Raw genomic sequence first — 24,285 nt, 5'->3', positions numbered from 1 at the left:
AGAATGTTTTAAATAGGTAATGTAATGTTTTAAATAAGTGGAGAGACAGGGTAATGTTTTAAATAAGTGGAGAGCCGGGGTAATGTTTTAAATAAGTGGAGAGACAGGGTAATGTTTTAAATAAATGAGATCCAGGGTAATGTTTTAAATAAATGGAGAGCCAGGGTAATGTTTTAAATAAATGAGTTCCAAATAAATGAGTTCCAGGGTAATGTTTTAAATAAATGAGATCCAGGGTAATGTTTTAAATAAATGAGATCCAGGGTAATGTTTTAAATAAGTGGAGAGCCGGGGTTAGGTTTTATCGCACTACGATGATGTGGTAATAAGGACTAATGATGATAGATAACCTTTCAGGAAGGCTGTTCTGGAATCAGATTATTACATCTCCACTGGAAACACTGAGTGGATGCTACAGAGCTCAGCAACAGTAAATGAAACCCAGCATTCCCACGGCCATCTCATACTGGGGATATACTGAGCAACATCAGAGGGAATGGCCTCTGACTGACCAATACCAGGCTGAAGAAACCAGCTGGAGAAAACCTTAGATGAGTAGAAATATGAATACATAACTATAAGTAGATCTGTCTCCTATAGGCAGAATATAGTCATATAGAATACAGCCCTATAGAATACAGTCATATAGAACACAGTCATATAGAATACAGTCCTATAGAATACAGTCATATAGAACACAGTCCTATAGAATACAGTCATATAGAATACAGTCATATAGAACACAGTCCTATAGAATACAGTCCTTAGAATACAGTCCTATAGAATACAGCCCATTAGAATACAGTCATATAGAATACAGCCCATTAGAATACAGTCATATAGAATACAGCACTATAGAATACAGCCCATTAGAATACAGTCATATAGAATACAGCCCATTAGAATACAGTCATATAGAATACAGTCATATAGAATACAGTCATATAGAATACAGTCATATAGAATACAGTCATATAGAATACAGTCATATAGAATACAGTCATATAGAATACAGTCATATAGAATACAGCACTATAGAATACAGTCATATAGAATACAGTCATATAGAATACAGTCATATAGAATACAGCCCATTAGAATACAGTCATATAGAATACAGCCCATTAGAATACAGTCATATAGAATACAGCACTATAGAATACAGCCCATTAGAATACAGTCATATAGAATACAGTCCATATAGAATACAGTCATATAGAATACAGTCCTATAGAATACAGTCATATAGAATACAGTCATATAGAATACAGTCATATAGAATACAGCCCTATAGAATACAGTCCTTTAGAATACAGTCATATAGAATACAGTCATATAGAATACAGTCATATAGAATACAGTCCTTTAGAATACAGTCCTATAGAATACAGTCATATAGAATACAGTCATATAGAATACAGTCCTATAGAATACAGTCCTATAGAATACAGTCCTATAGAATACAGTCCTATAGAATACAGTCCTTTAGAATACAGTCCTATAGAATACAGTCAGTCCTATAGAATACAGTCATATAGAATACAGTCCATATAGAATACAGTCATATAGAATACAGTCCTATAGAATACAGTCATATAGAATACAGTCATATAGAATACAGTCATATAGAATACAGTCATATAGAATACAGTCATATAGAATACAGTCACAGTCCTATATAGAATACAGTCCTATAGAATACAGTCCTATAGAATACAGTCATATAGAATACAGCCCATTAGAATACAGTCATATAGAATACAGTCATATAGAATACAGTCATATAGAATACAGCCCTATAGAATACAGTCCTTTAGAATACAGTCCTATAGAATACAGTCCTATAGAATACAGCACTATAGAATACAGTCCTTTAGAATACAGTCATATAGAATACAGTCATATAGAATACAGTCCTATAGAATACAGTCCTATAGAATACAGTCATATAGAATACAGCCCTATAGAATACAGTCCTATAGAATACAGTCCTTTAGAATACAGTCCTATAGAATACAGTCATATAGAATACAGTCCTATAGAATACAGTCATATAGAATACAGTCCTTTAGAATACAGTCCTATAGAATACAGTCATATAGAATACAGTCATATAGAATACAGTCCTATAGAATACAGTCCTATAGAATACAGTCATATAGAATACAGTCAGTATAGAATACAGTCCTATAGAATACAGTCCTTTAGAATACAGTCCTATAGAATACAGTCATATAGAATACAGTCCTATAGAATACAGCCCTATAGAATACAGTCATATAGAATACAGTCCATTAGAATACAGTCCTATAGAATACAGTCATATAGAATACAGTCATATAGAATACAGCACTATAGAATACAGTCCTTTAGAATACAGTCATATAGAATACAGTCATATAGAATACAGTCATATAGAATACAGCACTATAGAATACAGTCCTATAGAATACAGTCCTTTAGAATACAGTCATATAGAATACAGTCCTATAGAATACAGTCCTTTAGCAACCTGCACTCAGGGGTAGACGTAACATAGTAAACGTAATTCCATGACATAATTAGTATGATATGTTTTGTATGGTACGTATTCATTTGTGGATGTCTGTCACCCATTTAGTATGATATGTTACGCATTTGCAAAACGTATGATATGTTACGAATTAATATTTGTTGTTTGCTAACGTTAACTAGGTGTCTAACACAAATGTTAGCTATGTGGCTAATGTTAGCTAGGCTACGGTTAGGAGTTAGGTTAAAATTTTAAGTCTAGGGTTAGGGGAAGGGTTAGCTAACATGCTTAGTTGCAAAGTAGCTAATGATCTAAAATGGTAAAGTTGCCCGTGGTGAGATTTGAACACGCAACGTTTGGATCCTAGATGTTCGCGTTATACTACCCGACCAACCCCCATACTTTTGTTTTTGCCTTAAGTAACCTTCTGTCTTAGGTAACCATACTAAACATAACATGTCATAGCAATTTCAGTGTCCCGGATTTACGTTGACTATGCTACGTCTAGTCTATGAGACCAGACTGGTATGTGTGTGTCCAGTTTGTAGTTTGCATTACACTCAGACAGCCTCCATTACCATCAGGTATAATGTGGGGTGATTATCTACCTGTGAAGGAGAGGAGAAGGAATCATAGAGCAGCTTTTTATTTCACAGACATATGTTCAGTCTCAACCCCCCCTCCAACCCCCCCCACCCAGTCCCAACCCCCCACAACCCCCAAGTCCCAACCCCCCAGCTCCAACCCCCGGTCCCCCCACCCCCACCACTCCCCAGCTCTGGCCCCCCACCCCCACCTCCCCAGCTCCAGTCCCCCCACCCCCCCACCACTCCCCAGCTCTAGCCCCCCACCCCCACCACTCCCCAGCTCCAACCCCCCACCACTCCCCAGCTCTAGCCCCCCACCCCCACCTCCCCAGCTCTATCCCTGGCCTCAGGTTATGATGATGTGAGCTATTGGCAGCAGTTCAGAATACAACATATGGAAAACTTTATTGACAACATATATCATCCACAGGGCCCTTAACAGCCTAATCTGACTGTAGTTAAAATTCCTCCCACAATGTCTTGGGGGTTAAATCTGAACCTTGTGATGTGAGTGGTTCTGGAATGGCCATCTGACAGCTGCGCTCACAGATGAGGTCAGTGTATTGTTGACCTTCAGCAATTAATCTGGGTCTATTCTGAGAGGGAGGACAGGGAGATGGGGGGAGGAGAGAGAGGGGGAGGAGAGATAGATGGATGGGAGAGAGAGGTAGATTGAGATGGGGAGGAAAGATAGATGGGGAAGGAGAGAGAGGGGGTAGGAGACATATGGGGGAGGAGAGAGAGAGATGGACAGGGAGAGAGAGATGGACAGGGAGGAGAGAGATGGACAGGGAGGTGGACAGGGAGAGAAGAGAGATGGACAGGGAGGAGAGAGAGGTAGTGAGAGAGAGATGGGCAGGGAAGGAGAGAGAGAGAGGTAGAGAGAGAGATGAATGGACAGGGAGGAGAGAGAGGTGGAGAGAGATGGATGGACAGGGAGGAGAGAAAGAGAGGTAGAGAGAGAGATGGACAGGGAGGAGAGAGAGGTAGAGCGAGAGAGATGGACAGGGAGGAGAGAGAGGTGGAGAGAGAGATGGACAGGGAGGAGAGATAGATGGGGAAGGAGAGAGAGATGGACAGGGAGGAGAGAGAGAGAGAGAGATGGACAGGGAGGAGAGAGAGAGGTAGAGAGAGAGAGAGATGGACAGGGAGGAGAGAGAGAGAGGTAGAGAGATGGACAGGGAGGAGAGAGATGGACAGGGAGGAGAGAGAGAGGTCATCAGGTCCCCGTCATCATGAAGTGCTTTGAGAGACTAGTCAAGGACCATATCACCTCCACCCTACCTGACACCCTAGACCCACTCCAATTTTACCGCTTACAGACGCCTCAAATAGGTCCAACAGACAAGAGGATACCTATGTGAGAATGCTGTTCATCGACTACAGCTCGGCATTCAACACCATAGTACCCTCCAAGCTCGTCATCAAGCTCGAGACCCTGGGTCTCGACCCCGCCCTGTGCAACTGGGTACTGGACTTCCTGACGGGCCGCCCCCAGGTGGTGAGGGTAGGCAACAATATCTCCTCCCCGCTGATCCTCAACACTGGGGCCCCACAAGGGTGCGTTCTGAGCCCTCTCCTGTACTCCCTGTTCACCCACGACTGCGTGGCCACGCACGCCTCCAACTCAATCATCAAGTTTGCGGACGACACAACAGTGGTAGGCTTGATTACCAACAACGACAAGACGGCCTACAGGGAGGAGGTGAGGGCCCTCGGAGTGTGGTGTCAGAAAAATAACCTCACACTCAACGTCAACAAAACTAAGGAGATGATTGTGGACTTCAGGAAACAGCAGATGGAACACCCCCCTATCCACATCGATGGAACAGTAGTGGAGAGGGTAGCAAGTTTTAAGTTACTCGGCATACACATCACAGACACACTGAATTGGTCCACTCACACAGACAGCATCGTGAAGAAGGCGCAGCAGCGCCTCTTCAACCTCAGGAGGTTGAAGAAATTCGGCTTGTCACCAAAAGCACTCACAAACTTCTACAGATGCACAATCGAGAGCATCCTGGCGGGCTGCATCACCGCCTGGTACGGCAACTGCTCCACCCACAACCGTAAGGCTCTCCAGAGGGTAGTGAGGTCTGCACAACGCATCACCGGGGCAAACTACCTGCCCTCCAGGACACCTACACCACCCGATGTTACAGGAAGGCCATAAAGATCATCAAGGACATCAACCACCCGAGCCACTGCCTGTTCACCCCGCTATCATCCAGAAGGCGAGGTCAGTACAGGTGCATCAAAGCTGGGACCGAGAGACTGAAAAACAGCTTCTATCTCAAGGCCATCAGACTGTTAAACAGCCACCACTAACATTGAGTGGCTGCTGCCAACACACTGACACTGACACTGACTCAACTCCAGCCACTTTAATAATGGGAATTGATGGGAAATGATGTAAATATATCACTAGCCACTTTAAACAATGCTACCCTATATAATGTTACTTACCCTACATTATTCATCTCATATGCATACGTATATACTGTACTCTATATCATCGACTGCATCCTTATGTAATACATGTATCACTAGCCACTTTAACTATGCCACTTTGTTTACATACTCATCTCATATGTATATACTGTACTCGATACCATCTACTGTATCTTGCCTATGCTGCTCTGTACCATCACTCATTCATATATCCTTATGTACATATTCTTTATCCCCCTTACACTGTGTATAAGACAGTAGTTTTGGAATTGTTAGTTAGATTACTTGTTGGTTATTACTGCATTGTCGGAACTAGAAGCACAAGCATTTCGCTACACTCGCATTAACATCTGCTAACCATGTGTATGTGACAAATAAAATTTGATTTGATTTTGATTTTTGAGAGGTAGAGAGAGAGAGATGGACAGGGAGGAGAGAGAGAGGTAGAGAGAGAGAGAGATGGGCAGGGAAGGAGAGAGAGAGAGATGGACAGGGAGGAGAGAGAGAGAGATGGACAGGGAGGAGAGAGAGGTTGAGAGAGAGAGAGGTAGAGAGATGGACAGGGAGGAGAGAGAGAGAGATGGACAGGGAGGGTAAAATATTCCGGGGAACTGCAGATGGAGAACAGCAGTCAGTGGATGAGGTCCACATCAAAACTCCTTAACACACTGCAGACACCCCCTCACACCGCTCTCTATCTCTCCCCCTCTCTTTCTCCATTTTTCCCCTCAATCTCTTTGTACAGCTGACAGGTTACGAGGTGAAACTCATCTGAAGCCTCACAAATGAACCTCCTCCCAGCCAGGACCATATGATTGTAGAATATAAAGAGCCAAGTTAAGGAGGGGGACTTCCAATAAGGGAAGGACCCTTAAAGACACAGCATGATGGATGGAGCTCCACTCTGAGGATACCCCCCCCAGCTGAAGAGGACCCTTAAAGACACAGCATGATGGATGGAGCTGCACACTGAGGATAACCCCCCAGCTGAGGAGGACCCTTAAAGACACAGCATGATGGATGGAGCTCCACACTGAGGATAACCCCCCAGCTGAGGAGGACCCTTAAAGACACAGCATGATGGATGGAGCTCCACACTGAGGATACCCCCCCCCCAGCTGAAGAGGACCCTTAAAGACACAGCATGATGGATGGAGCTCCACACTGAGGATAACCCCCCCCACCCCCCAGCTGAGGAGGACCCTTAAAGACACAGCATGATGGATGGAGCTCCACACTGAGGATACCCCCCCCAGCTGAGGAGGACCCTTAAAGACACAGCATGATGGATGGAGCTCCACACTGAGGATAACCCCCCAGCTGAGGAGGACCCTTAAAGACACAGCATGATGGATGGAGCTCCACACTGAGGATAACCCCCCCCACAAATCCCCCATTCTGAAATCTTTCTTCAACGTCTCCACCATCTCAACACCCCTTAAATCATTTTAACTAGGCTTCTGGAGATTTACTTAAGGAGGGATGGGACCTTAGTTGCATCCAAAATGGCACCCTAGGATAACCCCCCTATTCCCTATAAGTACACTACTGCAGACCCCCTATTCCCTATATAGTACTACTGCAGACCAGAGCCCTATTCGCTATATAGTACACTACTGCAGACCAGGGCCCTATTCCCTATACTATTCCCTATATAGGGCACTAGTGCAGACCATGACCCTATTCCCTATATAGGGCACTACTGCAGACCGTGGCCCTATTCCCTATATATAGGGCACTATTGCAGACCGTGGCCCTATTCTCTATATATAGGGCACTACTGCAGACCATGGCCCTATTCCTTATATATAGGGCACTATTGCAGACCGTGGCCCTATTCCCTATAGAGCACTACTGGCAGACCACGGCCCTATTCCCTATATATAGGGCACTACTGCAGACCACGGCCCTATTCCCTATATATAGGGCACTACTGCAGACCATGGCCCTATTCCCTATATAGGGCACTACTGCAGACCATGGCCCTATTCCCTATATAGGGCACTACTGCAGACCATGGCCCTATTCCCTATATGGGCACTATTGTAGACCGTGGCCCTATTCCCTATGTATAGGGCACTATTGCAGACTGTGGCCCTATTCCCTATATAGGGCACTACTGCAGACCATGGCCCTATTCCCTATATAGGGCACTACTGCAGACCATGGCCCTATTCCCTATATATAGGGCACTATTGCAGACCGATGGCCCTATTCCCTATATATAGGGCACTATTGCAGACCGGGCCCTATTCCCTATATATAGGGCTCTAGAGACCATGGGGCACTACTGCAGACCATGGCCCTATTCCCTATATATAGGGCACTACTGCAGACCGTGGCCCTATTCCCTATATATAGGGCACTACTGGCAGACCATGGCCCTATTCCCTATATATAGGGCACTACTGGCAGACCATGGCCCTATTCCCTATATATAGGGCACTACTGGCAGACCATGGCCCTATTCCCTATATATAGGGCACTACTGCAGACCATGGCCCTATTCCCTATATATAGGGCACTACTGCAGACCATGGCCCTATTCCCTATATAGACTACTGCAGACCATGGCCCTATTCCCTATATATAGGGCACTACTGCAGACCGTGGCCCTATTCCCTATATATAGGGCACTACTGAGACCGTGGCCCTATTCCCTATATATAGGGCACTATTGCAGACTGTGGCCCTATTCCCTATATATAGGGCACTACTGGCAGACCATGGCCCTATTCCCTATATATAGGGCACTACTGGCAGACCATGGCCCTATTCCCTATATATAGGGCACTATTGCAGACCGTGGCCCTATTCCCTATATAGGGGCACTACTGGCAGACCATGGCCCTATTCCCTATATATATAGGGCACTACTGGCAGACCATGGCCCTATTCCCTATATATAGGGCACTACTGGCAGACCATGGCCCTATTCCCTATAGGGCACTACTGGGGCACTACTGCAGACCATGGCCCTATTCCCTATATAGGGCACTACTGCAGACCATGGCCCTATTCCCTATATATAGGGCACTACTGCAGACCGTGGCCCTATTCCCTATATAGGGCACTACTGGCAGACCGGGCCCTATTCCCTACAGGTGGCCCTATTCCCTATATATAGGGCACTACTGGCAGACCATGGCCCTATTCCCTATATATAGGGCACTACTGGCAGACCATGGCCCTATTCCCTATAGAAAAAGGGCACTAGAGATGTGTTCTCTGCACTATTGCAGACAGTGGCCCTATTCCCTGCACTACTGCAGACCATGGCCCTATTCCCTATATATAGGGCACTACTGGCAGACCAGAGGAGGGGAGAGGACAGGGGGGAGAGGAGGGGACAGGAGGGGAGGAGACAGGAGACAAGACAAGACGAGAGACAAGAAAAGAGGTAAGAGATGTGTCTCTGCTAAGACATATTTCCAACTCAATGGTCACACAAAGCGCACACACAATGTTTTGGACATTACTGTTTTATTTTGTACTGACTGTTAAATAAGGTCATCTAGAAGGGTCTGTGACTGTTCATATGGATGTGCTGGGTGAAGTATGCTTGGTGTGACATCGGACTTTTAAATCCCCTGTCCCCATTGGTGCACAAGATAACCCGTCATGTCTCAGAGGAGCCAGAGGGAAGTCACTGGATGTTTTCTCTCTCAGGATGTAGATACATATGATCCTAACCCCACCGTCTGGAAGTGATCCATCCACTTACCCAGGAACCATTCCTCCATGGAGATTATATATATATATGAAATCTATATATATATATGAAATCAAAACTACAGTATATATATATATATATATATATATATATATATATATATATATACTGTAGTTTTGATTTCATATAATCCTATTCCTGCGTATAACAGTAATCCATCATTCAGACACACTGAAATTCTAACCAGTCAGAGTACATGATATCTAATCATTCAATTGATTTGACAACGGATTAGTTAAAAACAAACCCACGTTTTCTGCCTCACGAATCAATCCTAACCTTTACACGTCTCATCCGTCTTCACTAAAGGCTCAGCTGGAGAGCTCTCTACCGGTTAACGGTGAACGGTTACCTCATCTGAAGATGACGGCCTCTGTATAACGCTCGGGCGCACACGCTTTTAATGATTCGTGACTTCTCCTCCCTCGCGGAGAGCAGAGTAAAGGAGTCGGTCCTTTCTGAACCTTTCTCCGAGAAGAGGGAGGTGTTGAATTGGCTCGGGAAGGCGAGGGCGGAACGGTAGTTTACAGAAAGTGGTTGCTACTGCACGGCAACACAGCTGAGGTCTAACCGCTACTAGACGTCACAATGGAGATTCATCCGAGGAATTCCCTCACTACGGAAACGGAAGCATCTGGAGCGTGTTAGTTACAACGGGAGATGAAGATGTATGGCGCGAGCGCTCATGATTTAACGGTGTAAATAGTCTATGGGGGAGTCTGTCTGTGGGGCGGACACGTTTTATGTCTGGAGAAGAGAGAGACAACCTTGTTCCGCGCTGACGGCTCCGTTGAAACCCCTCTATCTAACCTGGGCAGTAACGCATGACCGAAAGACAGACAGACAGACAGAGAGAGAGAGAGCATTGGTTCAGTCTTCCACGCTAGCTGGAGGAGGCACAGAGAGGAGGCATCTATCTACGTCTATCCAAGTTGCTCAGCAGCTCCGTGAAGCACAATGCCCTCGTAGGAGCTGATATGCAGACGCGTTGTGTAGGAGACTCGGGAAAAGGGCGTTGAATAAAGTAAGGAATATGTGATGTTTTGTAGTATATTGTACCGTTATAATGCAACAGTATTACATGCATTGATTGGTGTATTATGTAATGCATAGAGGTAGCCTAGCCAAGATTAAAAAATAACAACTGTTTGACTCGAGTTATTTTTCTTTATTGTAGCGCGCGCGGCGTGAGATTTTGAGGGAAATGCAACGTGATGTTGTGATGTTGTAATGTGAAAGACGCAACATGTTACTAAACGACCAGAGTGTGTGTTAGAGACACTGTATAATTTACCTGTTGTGTCATGTGATAAAGCAACCCCCCCCCCCTGAAGGGAATAGATTGAGGAACCCGTTATGATGTCTGACTGTCCATGTTTTCTCTCTCTTAGAAATGAGAGGATTCAAACTGCTCTCTCTCTCTCTCTCTCTCTCTCTGTCTCGCTCTCTCTCTCTCTCTCTCTCTCTCTCTCTGTCTCTCTCTCTCTCTCTCTCTCTCTCTCTGTCTCTCTCTCTCTCTCTCTCTCTCTCTCTCTCTCTCTCTCTCTCTCTCTCTCTCTCTGTCTCTCTCTCTCTCATTCTCTCTCTGTGTCTCTCTCTCTCTCATTCTCTCTGTGTCTCTCTCTCTGTCTCTGTCTCTCTCTCTGTGTCTCTCTCTCTCTCTCTCTGTCTCTCTCTCTCTCATTCTCTCTCTGTCTCTCTCTCTCTCTGTCTCTCTCTCTCTCTGTGTCTCTCTCTCTCTCTTCTCTCTGTCTCTCTCTCTGTCTCTGTCTCTCTCTCTCTCTCTCTCTGTCTCTCTCTCTCTCTCTCTGTCTCTCTCTCTGTGTCTCTCTCTCTCTCTCTCTCTCTCTCTCTCTCTTCTCTCTGTGTCTCTCTCTCTCTCTCTCTCTCTCTCTCTCTCTCTCTCTCTCTCTCTCTCTCTCTCTCTCTCTCTCTCTCTCTCTGTGTGCAGGTACTTCTCCACTCCCCAGTCCCTTCACCCCTCGCCAGACATGACGGGTCAGAGCCTGGAGGAGCTGACAGCAGCCTATGAGGATCACACCGTGCGCATCAATGTGGGAGGGTTCAAGAAGAGGCTGTTCTCCAACACTCTGTCTCGCTTCCCGGAGACCCGTCTGGCTCGGCTGCTACAGTGCCAATCAAAAGAGTCGATACTAGAACTCTGCGACGACTACGACGACACGGAAAATGAGTTTTATTTCGATAGGAACCCGGCTCTCTTCCCTTACGTGTTGAATTTCTACAACACCGGGAAGCTCCACGTCATGGCAGAGTTGTGCATCTTCTCCTTCAGTCAGGAGATCGAGTACTGGGGCATCAATGAATTCTTCATCGACTCGTGTTGCAGGGGCGCCTACCACTGCCGGAAGATGGATCCTCACCGCGGGGAGGACTGGGACGACTGCCGGAGCGACGAGGGCAGCACCACGTCATCGTTCGACGAGATTCTAGAGTTCTATAACGACGCCACTAAGTTCGGTAAGCAGCCGCTGGGGAGCGTCCGGAGGCGGATCTGGTTGATCCTGGATAACCCGGGGTACTCCGTCGCCAGCCGAGTCATCAGTATCCTCTCTATCCTGGTCGTGTTGGGTTCCATAACCACCATGTGCATGAACAGTATGGCTGAGTTTACCCTGGTGGACAGGGAGGGGACGCCTCACGAGGACCCCAGGTTTGAAACGGTGGAGCGGTTTGGTATCGGCTGGTTCACCTTGGAGCTGGTGGCCCGGTTCACAGTCGCCCCAGATCTTATCCATTTCTTCAAGCATCCGTTGAACTTAATAGACCTCGTGTCGATATTACCGTTCTACCTGACGCTCGTCATCGACCTGGTGGCCGAGAGCAGCCCGGCGCTGGCCAATCTGGGGCGCGTGGCACAGGTGCTACGGCTGATGAGGATCTTCCGTATCCTGAAGCTGGCTCGTCACTCCACGGGGCTGCGCTCTCTGGGCGCCACGCTGAGAAACAGCTACAAGGAGGTGGGGTTGCTCCTGCTCTACCTGGCGGTGGGCGTGTCTTTCTTCTCTGTCATGGCCTACACCGTGGAGAAGGACAGCGAGGACTTCTCTACCGTCCCAGCATGCTGGTGGTGGGCCACGGTGAGCATGACCACGGTGGGGTACGGAGACGTGGTCCCGGTGTCTATAGCCGGCAAGATGACGGCCTCGGCCTGTATCCTGGCAGGTATCCTGGTGGTTGTGCTTCCCATCACACTCATATTCAACAAGTTTTCCCTCTTCTACAAGAAACAGAAACAGTTAGAGATCGCTATGCGCAGCTGTGACTTCGACCAGGAGATCAAAGAAAACCTTCCCTCTGTCAATCTGAGGAACTACTATGCACACAAGGTGAAATCTCTCATGGCCAGTCTGTCCAATATCAACCGGAGCTTGCCCAGTGAACACAGTCTGAACGAGATGTCAATACATTAAGATCTGTGGATCAACAGACTGCCCCCCCTGCTGGCCTTATAAGGAAGGACGTGACTGAAGGAGAAGAGAAACATGGTGCAAGAGGTAGTGCTGTTTCTGTGTAGCTCTTGTTGTTGAATAGAGCTACACGGGAAGCTGAAGTTTAGTTTGACTGACAGGCGAGGGCGTGGGCGGGCCAACCAACATCACAACCTTTCTATTGGGAGAATCTCATCGAATCCTCTCTCTCTCCTTTACATTCTTCTCAAATTCTATTGGATGAGAAGGCCAGAGGTCCTTCCCCTCTGACCTTTCTAATCCAATGGGTTTTTGAGAAGGCTTTTCGAGGAGAGAGGACACAAGGAATCAAAGAAAAACAATGGAGATTCTCCCAATGATTCCTCTTCCACATTTTCATTCACCTCAAGTGTTTTAACAGTGTGGTTCATCATCAGACAGAAGAGGAGCCGATAGTCTGACAACATAATCTACTGCTGTGGTGTGTGTTGGGGTCTATTCATTACGACGGCCATTAAAAAGTCTTCAATAAAAGACACAGTGCAGGACAAGTCACAACCCTAGGACATGGGGTTCATCACTAGGGGTCAACCCTAGACCATGGGGTTCATCACTAGGGGTCAACTCTAGGTCATGGACTTCATCACTAGGGGTCAACCCTAGGCCATGGGGTTCATCACTAGGGGTCAACCCTAGGACATGGGCTTCATCACTAGGGGTCAACCCTAGGACATGGGGTTCATCACTAGGGGTCAAGCCTAGACCATGGGGTTCATCACTAGGGGTCAACCCTAGGACATGGGGTTCATCACTAGGGGTCAACCCTAGGTCATGGGGTTCATCACTAGTCACTAGGGGTCAACCCTAGGACATGGGGTTCATCACTAGGGGTCAACCCTAGGTCATGGGGTTCATCACTAGGGGTCAACCCTAGGACATGGGGTTCATCACTAGGGGTCAACCCTAGGACATGGGGTTCATCACTAGGGGTCAACCCTAGGACATGGGGTTCATCACTAGGGGTCAACCCTAGGTCATGGACTTCATCACTAGTCACTAGGGATCAACCTTAGGACATGGACTTCATCACTAGTCACTAGGGGTCAACCCTAGGACATGGGGTTCATCACTAGGGGTCAACCCTAGGACATGGACTTCATCACTAGGGGTCAACCCTAGGTCATGGACTTCATCACTAGTCACTAGGGGTCAACCCTAGGACATGGGGTTCATCACTAGGGGTCAACCCTAGGTCATGGACTTCATCACTAGGGGTCAACCCTAGGTCATATGGACTTCATCACTAGTCACTAAGTGTCCTCTAAAGTTTAGTCATTGTGATTTTGTCCAAAGTAGAGCTTTTCTCATGTTCTCCTGTTATGAGGTACTGTTGATGTGTAACTGTTGTACTGCAATGAGATGATCAATACAAGATCAATACATATTGATACCTCAGATGTCTCGAATCCCATATTAAAGATCAATACATGTTGATACCTCAGATGTCTCAAATCCCATATTAAAGATCAATACATATTGATACCTCAGATGTCTCGAAACCCATATTAAAGATCAATACATATTGATACCTCAGATGTCTAGAATCCCATATTAAAGATCAATACATATTGATGCCTTCAGATGTCTAGAATCCCATATTAAAGATCAATACATATTGATACCTCAGATGTCTAGAATCCCATATTAAAGATCAATACATATTGATACCTCAGATGTCTAGAATCCCATATTAAAGATCAATACATATTGATACCTCAGATGTCTAGAATCCCATATTAAAGATCAATACATATTGATACCTCAGATGTCTCGAATCCCATATTAAAGATCAATACATATTGATACCTCAGATGTCTCAAATCCCATATTAAAGATCAATACATATTGATACCTCAGATGTCTCGAAACCCATATTAAAGATCAATACATATTGATACCTCAGATGTCTCGAATCCCATATTAAAGATCAATACATATTGATGCCTTCAGATGTCTAGAATCCCATATTAAAGATCAATACATATTGATACCTCAGATGTCTAGAATCCCATATTAAAGATCAATACATATTGATACCTCAGATGTCTAGAATCCCATATTAAAGATCAATACATATTGATACCTCAGATGTCTAGAATCCCATATTAAAGATCAATACATATTGATACCTCAGATGTCTAGAATCCCATATTAAAGATCAATACATATTGATACCTCAGATGTCTCGAATCCCATATTAAAGATCAATACATATTGATACCTCAGATGTCTCAAATCCCATATTAAAGATCAATACATATTGATACCTCAGATGTCTCGAAACCCATATTAAAGATCAATACATATTGATACCTCAGATGTCTCGAATCCCATATTAAAGATCAATACATATTGATGCCTTCAGATGTCTAGAATCCCATATTAAAGATCAATACATATTGATACCTCAGATGTCTAGAATCCCATATTAAAGATCAATACATATTGATACCTCAGATGTCTAGAATCCCATATTAAAGATCAATACATATTGATACCTCAGATGTCTAGAATCCCATATTAAAGATCAATACATATTGATACCAGATGTCTAGAATCCCATATTAAAGATCAATACATATTGATACCTCAGATGTCTAGAATCCCATATCAAAGATCAATACATATTGATACCTCAGATGTCTAGAATCCCATATTAAAGATCAATACATATTGATACCTCAGATGTCTAGAATCCCATATTAAAGATCAATACATATTGATACCTCAGATGTCTAGAATCCCATATTAAAGATCAATACATATTGATACCTCAGATGTCTCGAATCCCATATTAAAGATCAATACATGTTGATACCTCAGATGTCTCAAATCCCATATTAAAGATCAATACATATTGATACCTCAGATGTCTCGAAACCCATATTAAAGATCAATACATATTGATGCCTTCAGATGTCTAGAATCCCATATTAAAGATCAATACATATTGATACCTCAGATGTCTAGAATCCATATTAAAGATCAATACATATTGATACCTCAGATGTCTAGAATCCCATAATAAAGAAACAGTAAGTGGTTTTGTTCCACAGCAATGACCCAAAAATATCCGTTTCATTCAAGACCAAAGTGAGAGAGGATTCTCTTTTAGATAGAAATATTGAATTCATTTTTTTTTTTTTTTTTTTTAACATTAAGAACACCTTCCTCATATTGAGTTGTATCCCCTTTTGCCCTCAGAACAGCCTCCATTCGTCGGGGCATGGAGTCTACAAGGTGTAGAAAGCGTTCCACAGCGATGCTGGTCCCTGTTGACTCCAATGCTTCCCACAGTTGTGTCAAGTTGGCTGGATGTCCTTTGGGTGGTGGACCATTCTGGATACACACAGGAAACTGTTGAGCGTGAAAAACCCAGCAGCGTTACAGTTCTTGACCAACTCAAACCGGTGCGCCTGGCACCTACTACCACTGGACACTTGCCCAGTCACCCTCTGAATGACACGTACACAATCCATGTCTCAAGGCTTAAAAATCCTTCTTTAACCCGTCTCCTCCCCTTCATCTACACTGAGTGAAGTGGATTTAACAAGTGACATCAATCAGGGATCGCAGCTTTCACTTGGATTCACCTGGTCAGCCTGTCATGGAAAGAGCAGGTGTTCCTAATATTCTGTCCAGTCAGTGTATCGGCCTATAGGAACTCCTCATTGACCTGGTCAGCCTATCATGGAAAGAATAGGTGTTCCTAATGATCTGTCCAGTCAGTGTATCAGCCTATAGGAACTCCTCATTGACCTGGTCAGCCTATCATGGAAAGAGCAGGTGTTCCTAATATTCTGTCCGGTCAGTGTATCAGCCTATAGGAACTCCTCATCGTTCATCTGTCATTCTTTGTAGTAGTGCTACTTCTTCCTTTCAGACACATCATGAGTCCCAAATGGCAACCTATTCCCTTTATAGTGCACTACTTTTGATCAGAACCCTATGGGCTCTGGCGCCCTATTCCCTATGGCACCCTAGTCAAAAGTAGTGCACTACAACGGGAATAGGGTGCCATTTGGGAAGGCGCCATGGTAACCAGCCATCATAATCCATTGAGTTCCACTGATGTTGTTTTTCTGTTGTTTCCACATCACAGGGCAGCTGACACACGTGACTCATAGCCTCAATAAACTATCAGCTATCAAAACAATCCTCTTCAATGGATCACGGTGACGCGACCGATGCTCGTTGCTGTCAGATATCCACACCTTACAGCACAGTATACAGGAGGAGTTTACAGAGGGGCGATCATTTCATATCACGGGGACTCTTCCCATCAGAATTCAAGGTTTCAGTGTCGACTTCTTTCTCTTCTCTCAGACAGCTTTGTTTCAGAGAACGTAGCTACTGGAAAAGCTCCTGAAAACGGGTGAATTTTGTAATGAAGGCTATGCGTACTCCAAGCCACATGACGTTCACTGAGCTTGCTGCTGTAAATATGTCTAGCTCGTGCTCACTTGTCATATCCGTTTCCACAGCAACACAGTCTGACCAGTGGATTTGCCTGAGCAGAAATATCACTCATCGTGTTTGACAGAAGACAAAACAAAGACACTGAATCCTGACAATATAACTTTTTTTTTTTAAAGTGTTCCTCTTTGATTTGACTATCTACAGTGGCCATCACTAATTCCCTTAAGACGAACTACACAAGATCTGGATAGAAACAGGTCCATAAGAAACTCTGCTTCCTTACCACAGACGCCCAGAGCTCTTATTCCACACAAGGCTTTCCTGGAAGCTCCTGGAAGATGACAAGAATTAGAAAACGGGTTGTTTGGATCCTGGATGCTGATTGGTTGATTGCAGGGAGAGTGATCGCACGATAATTCCCTGCAAAGTACCATCCCTGTCTTCAGCCAATTGAATTAGTTTATGTTGTTTACTGACTTCAGGGAATAGATGCTACAGAACAAACAGAATACAACAGGGTTTCTAAACATTACCTCAGAAAACAACAGGGTTTCTAAACATTACCTCAGAAAACAACAGGGTTTCTAAACATTACCTCAGAAAACAACAGGGTTTCTAAACATTACCTCAGAAAACAACAGGGTTTCTAAACATTACCTCAGAAAACAAACAGAATACAACAGGGTTTCTAAACATTACCTCAGAATACAACAATACAAACAGAAAACAACAGGGTTTCTAAACATTACCTCAGAAAACAACAGGGTTTCTAAACATTACCTCAGAAAACAACAGGGTTTCTAAACATTACCTCAGAAAACAACAATACAAACAGAAAACAACAGGGTTTCTAAACATTACCTCAGAAAACAACAGGGGCTCTAAACATTACCTCAGAAAACAACAATACAAACAGAAAACAACAGGGGTTCTAAACATTACCTTAGAAAACAAACAGAATACAACAGGGTTTCTAAACATTACCTTAGAAAACAAACAGAATACAACAGGGTTTCTAAACATTACCTCAGAAAACAAACAGAATACAACAGGGTTTCTAAACATTACCTCAGAAAACAACAGGGTTTCTAAACATTACCTCAGAAAACAACAGGGGTTCTAAACATTACCTCAGAAAACATCAGGGTTTCTAAACATTACCTCAGAAAACAACAGGGTTTCTAAACATTACCTCAGAAAACAACAGGGTTTCTAAACATTACCTCAGAAAACAACAGGGGTTCTAAACATTACCTCAGAAAACATCAGGGGTTTCTAAACATTACCTCAGAAAACAACAGGGTTTCTAAACATGACCCCAGAAACCAACAATACCAACAGAAAACAACAGGGTTTCTAAACCTCAGAAAACAACAGGGTTTCTAAACCTCAGAAAACAACAGGGTTTCTAAACATTACCTCAGAATACAACAGGGTTTCTAAACATTACCTCAGAAAACAACAATTGATCAAGGTGACAGTTGGTGACATTTTTTCTTTTACCATATTACCTGAAGAACTTGGGAAGATTAAAAACCATTAGTCAAGGATCCCCTGAGATTCAAAATAATTTTAGCTCTGTGAAGCCCTCTGTCCATCCTCTTAGACTATCTGCTTCATACCATGTGTCTAATTTCAGGCACAGCTTTCTATTAAATACACAATAAACAACACTAGAGAACACACTTTAAGGCACACATTTCATCACAACTTCCACATGAATGTTTAAAACATTAATATATTCACACCTTCTATATCTGAGTGAAAATATTGAATAATATGATTCTAGGGTACACATAATAAGCATGAACAGGCATGATAAATGCCCCAAAACACATTAGACAGTACAGTTTGAATAAATAAAAATATCTGTCTATATTAGCATATATTATTAGCATATAAAGTATTGTATAGTTGCTGGCTTCGCACATAAAGTCCTAGGGTGCCAGGGAGGGAATTGCAAATACCGTGGACAAGGAATGAAATACATCAGGGGGAGTGTGCAAGTACACACTCCAGGGAGAGGGGACATCTTACAGTACACACTCCAAGGAGAGGGGACATCTTACAGTACACACTCCAGGGAGAGGGGACAGCTTACAGTACACACTCCAGGAAGAGGGGACAGCTTTAAGTACATTCTCCAGGAAGAGGGGACAGCTTTCAGTACATTCTCCAGGGAGAGGGGACAGCTTACAGTACATTCTCCAGGGAGAGGGGACAGCTTACAGTACATTCCCCAGGGAGAGGGCTTACAGTACAGCTTACAACACATTCTCCAGGGAGAGGGGACAGCTTACAGTACATTCCCCAGGGAGAGGGGACAGCTTACAGTACATTCCCCAGGGAGAGGGGACAGCTTTCAGCACATTCTCCAGGGAGAGGGGACAGCTTACAGTACATTCTCCAGGGAGAGGGGACAGCTTACAGTACACAGTACTCCAGGGAGAGGGACAGCTTACAGTACATCCAGGAAGAGGGGACAGCTTTCAGTACACATTCTCCAGGGAGAGGGGACAGCTTACAGTACACACTCCAGGGAGAGGGGACAGCTTACAGTACACACTCCAGGAAGAGGGGACAGCTTAAAATACACACTCCAGGGAGAGGGGACAACTTACAGTACACACTCCAGGGAGAGGGGACAGCTTACAGTACATTCCCCAGTGAGAGGGGACAGCTTACAGCACATTCCCCAGGGAGAGGGGACAGCTTTCAGCACATTCCCCAGGGAGAGGGGACAGCTTACAGTGTGTTCTCCAGGGAGAGGGGACAGCTTACAGTACATTCTCCAGGGAGAGGGGACAGCTTACAGTGTGTTCTCCAGGGAGAGGGGACAGCTTACAGTACATTCTCCAGGGAGAGGGGACAGCTTACAGTGTGTTCTCCAGGGAGAGGGGACAGCTTACAGTACATTCTCCAGGGAGAGGGGACAGCTTACAGTACACACTCCAGGAAGAGGGGACAGCTTACAGTACACACTCCAGGGAGAGGGGACAGCTTACAGTACATTCTCCAGGGAGAGGGGACAGCTTACAGTACATTCTCCAGGGAGAGGGGACAGCTTACAGTACATTCTCCAGGGAGAGGGGACAGCTTACAGTACATTCTCCAGGGAGAGGGGACAGCTTACAGTACATTCTCCAGGGAGAGGGGACAGCTTACAGTACATTCGGAAAGTATTCAGACCCCTTGACTTATTCCACATTTTGTTACATTACAGCCTTATTCTAAAATGGATTAAATAGGTTTTTTCTTATTAATCTACACACAATACACCATAATGACATCACAATACACCATAATGACATCACAATACACCATAATGACATCACAATACACCATAATGACATCACAATACACCATAATGTCATCACAATACACCATAATGACATCACAATACAAAAAGATTCTGAAGAAAAAACAGGTTTTTAGACATTTTAGCACATTTAAAAATAAAACAAACCCAGAATGACCTTATTTACATAAGTATTCAGACCCTTTGCTATGAAACTCGAAATTGAGCTCAGGTGCATCCTGTTTCCATTGATCCTCCTCGAGATGTTTCTACAACTTGATTGGAGTCCACCTGTGGTAAATTCAATCGATTGGACATGATTTGGAAAGGCACACACCTGTCTATATAAGGTCCCACAGTTGACAGTGCATGTCAGAGTAAAAACCAAGCCATGAGGTCGAAGGAATGGTCCCTGTCTCACCATCTCCCTCCCTGTCTCCCTTCCTCCCTCCTGTCTTCTACTCCCTCCCTCAATTCCTCCCTCCCTCCTGTATCCCTACCTCCTGTCTCCCTACCTCCTGTCTCCCTGTGTTCCCTGTCTCCCTACCTCCTGTCTCCCTGTGTTCCCTGTCTCCCTACCTCCCTCCCTGTGTTCCCTGTCTCCTGTCTCCCTACCTCCCTCCCTCCCTACCTCCCTCCCTGTGTTCCCTGTCTCCCTACCTCCCTCCCTCCCACCCTGTGTTCCCTGTCTCCCTACCTCCCTCCCTGTGTTCCCTGTCTCCTGTCTCCCTACCTCCCTCCCTGTCTCCCTCCCTCCCTCCCTGTGTTCCCTGTCTCCCTACCTCCCTCCCTGTGTTCCCTGTCTCCTGTCTCCCTACCTCCCTCCCTGTCTCCTTACCTCCCTCCCTGCGTTCCCTGTGTTCCCTGCCTCCCTACCTCCCTCCCTGTGTTCCCTGTCTCCCTACCTCCCTCCCTGCGTTCCCTGTCTCCTGTCTCCCTACCTCCCTCCCTGTGTTCCTTGTCTCTCTACCTCCCTACCTGTGTTCCCTGTCTCCCTCCCTCCCTGCATTCCCTGTCTCCCAGCACCTGTATCATTAGCAACAGTCTGAGTAGATGGATGAGAGCGTGTGGTTTGTTTCTCTGGCGTGCAGCACGGCACAACAGATGGTTAGAGAAGTCATTAGGAGAGGTAGTTCTGATAAATGACTGTTTCCCAGAACAACAACAACAACCACGTAGCAGGAGGATTAGAACTAGAGGAGACGCTATATAACAATGAGTGGCTCCTCATAATCATACAGGGATTGTTTGAAGGAAATATTGGTTTCCTCTACATATGATAGCACTTATTACCCAGTTTGGCAGTAAGGTAATAAGGCAGTAAGGAGTTAAGGTAATAAGGCAGTAAGGTAATAAGGCAGTAAGGCAGTAAGGTAATAAGGCAGTAAGGCAGTAAGGTAATAAGGCAGTAAGGTATTGAGGCAGTAAGGCAGTAAGGTAATGAGGTAGTAAGGTAATAAGGCAGTAAGGCAGTAAGGTAATAAGGCAGTAAGGTATTGAGGCAGTAAGGCAGTAAGGTAAAGAGGCAGTAAGGTAATAAGGCAGTAAGGTAATAAGGCAGTAAGGTAATGAGGCAGTAAGGCAGTAAGGTAATGAGGTAGTAAGGTAATAAGGCAGTAAGGCAGTAAGGTAATAAGGCAGTAAGGTATTGAGGCAGTAAGGCAGTAAGGTAAAGAGGCAGTAAGGTAATAAGGCAGTAAGGTAATAAGGCAGTAAGGTAATAAGGTAATAAGGTAGTAAGGCAGTAAGGCAGTGAGGCAGTAAGGTAATAAGGCAGTAAGGCATTAAGGTAATAAGGCAGTAAGGTAATAAGGTAGTAAGGCAGTAAGGTAATAAGCCAGTAAGGTAATAGGGCAATAAGGCAGAAAAATAATAAGGCAGTAAGGTAATAAGGCAGTAAGGTATTAAGGCAGTAAGGTATTAGGGCAGTAAGGCATTAAGGTAATAAGGGAGTAAGGCATTACGGCAATAAGGCAATAAGGTAATAAGGTAATAAGGCAGTAAGGTAATAAGGCAGTAAGGTAATAAGGCAGTAAGTTAATGAGACAGTAAGGTATTAAGGCAGTAAGGTAATAAGGCAGTAAGGTAATGAGGCAGTAAGGTAATAAGGCAGTAAGGTAATAAGGCAGGAAGGTAATACGGCAGTAAGGTAATAAGGCAGTAAGGTAATGAGGCAGTAAGGTAATAAGGCAGTAAGGTAATAAGGCAGTAAGGTAATGAGGCAGTAAGGTATAAGGCAGTAAGGTAATAAGGCAGTAAGGTAATAGGGCAATAAGGCAGTAAGGTAATAAGGGAGTAAGGCATTACGGCATTAGGGCAATAAGGCAGTAAGGCATTAATGTAATAAGGCAGTAAGGTATAAGGCAGTAAGCTATTAAGGCAGTAAAGCAGTAAGGTAATAAGGCAGTAACGCATTAAGGCATTATGGCAGTAAGGCAATAAGGCAGTAAGGCGGTAAGACATTACGGCAATAAGGCAATAAGGCATTAAGGCATTAAGGCATTAAGGCAGTAAGGCAATAAGGCAGTAAGGCAGTAAGGCGATAAGGCAATAAGGCAGTAAGGCATTAAGGCAGTAAGGCAATAAGGCAATAAGGTGGTAAGGCATTAAGGCGGTAAGGCAGTAAGGTAATGAGGCAGTAAGGCATTAACACAGTAAGCCAGTAAGGTAATGATGCAGTAAGGCAGTAAGGAAATGAGGCAGAAGGCAGTAAGGCGTTAAGGCATTAAGGCAATAAGGCAGTAAGGCAGTAAGGCATTAAGGCAGTAAGGCATTAAGGCAGTAAGGCCTTAAGGCAGTAAGGTAATAAGACAGTAAGGCAGTAAGGCATTAAGGCAGTAAGGAAGTAAGGCAGTAAGGCAGTAAGACAGTAAGGCATTAAGGCAGTAAGGCATTAAGGCAGTAAGGCCTTAAGGCAGTAAGGTAACAAGGCAGTAAGGCAGTAAGGCATTAAGGCAGTAAGGCAATAAGGTAGTAAGGTAATGATGCAGTAAGGCAGTAAGGTAATAAGGCAGTAAGGTAATAAGGCAGTAAGGCAGTAAGGTAATAAGGCAGTAAGGCAATAAGGCAGTAAGGCAGTAAGGCAGTAAGGTAATAAGGCAGCAAGGCAGTAAGGTAATAAGGCAGTAAGGTAATAAGGCAGTAAGGCAGTAAGGTAATAAGGCAGTAAGGCAGTAAGGTAATAAGGCAGTAAGGCAGTGAGGCAGTAAGGTAATAAGGCAGTAAGGCAGTAAGGTAATAAGGCAGGCAGACATTGTACCAAATGTTCCTGAGTCTTGTATTTATGGCCCTAAAATGACAGTGTAGCTAACGATGAGACTATTCAAGCTTGCAGCATCATTGTCATTGTTTCGTCTCCAGGCTGTTTAGTGTTTTCGGTGTGTGTGTCAAAATCAAATCAAATCGAGAGAGAGAGAGAGAGAGGCATACAGACAGAGAGAGTGAGAGAGAGTGAGAGAGAGAGAGAGAGAGAGAGAGAGCGAGAGAGACAGAGAGAGAGACAGAGAGACAGACAGACGGGCAGACAGACAGAGAGAGACAGAGAGAAAGAGAGAGAGAGATGCTACATTTCTATAATCAACACTTGTCTTCCAGTTTCGACAGCAGAAGAGGTTTCATGGTGTTAAACACAATTCCACACATCAGTCAGTTGACCCCACATCACATTCACGTCCAGGCAGAAGAAGAGACTCTATAGGCCAAGGCAGGAGGAGAGACTCTATAGGCCAAGGCAGGAGAAGAGACTCTATAGGCCTTATAAAGGACCAAAGGCAGAAGAAGAGACTCTATAGGCCAAG

The 24,285-nt window shown here is 44.6% G+C and overlaps 1 protein-coding gene across 2 annotated transcripts; it reads left to right on the top strand.

Moving 5' to 3' along the window:
- Window positions 1-9,510: 9,510 nt before the first annotated feature.
- Window positions 9,511-15,293, top strand: LOC112237772 (potassium voltage-gated channel subfamily S member 2-like). Of its 2 annotated transcripts, XR_006082231.1 has the most exons (3): window positions 9,511-10,307; window positions 11,235-13,612; window positions 13,745-15,293. XR_006082231.1 is itself a non-coding variant. In XM_024406377.2 (2 exons), the coding sequence occupies exon 2, from the start codon at window positions 11,275-11,277 to the stop codon at window positions 12,712-12,714; it is 1,440 nt and encodes a 479-aa protein (XP_024262145.1). In that variant the 5' UTR covers window positions 9,511-10,307; window positions 11,235-11,274; the 3' UTR covers window positions 12,715-15,293. The 2 variants fall into 2 exon arrangements, 1 of the variants encoding a protein (XP_024262145.1); XM_024406377.2 differs by having other exon boundaries at window positions 11,235-15,293.
- Window positions 15,294-24,285: the final 8,992 nt, after the last annotated feature.

Source organism: Oncorhynchus tshawytscha, unplaced genomic scaffold (genome assembly GCF_018296145.1).
Source record: "Oncorhynchus tshawytscha isolate Ot180627B unplaced genomic scaffold, Otsh_v2.0 Un_contig_3682_pilon_pilon, whole genome shotgun sequence".
NCBI classification, from domain to species: Eukaryota; Metazoa; Chordata; class Actinopteri; order Salmoniformes; family Salmonidae; genus Oncorhynchus; species Oncorhynchus tshawytscha.
Note: the sequence above shows the minus strand (reverse complement) of the source record. Positions and strands in the feature narration are given on the sequence as shown.

What these genes read in the sequence shown, in the direction of transcription:
- LOC112237772 (XM_024406377.2), top strand. Translation starts at nt 11,275, where the DNA reads ATGACGGGTCAGAGCCTGGAGGAGCTGACAGCAGCCTATGAGGATCAC.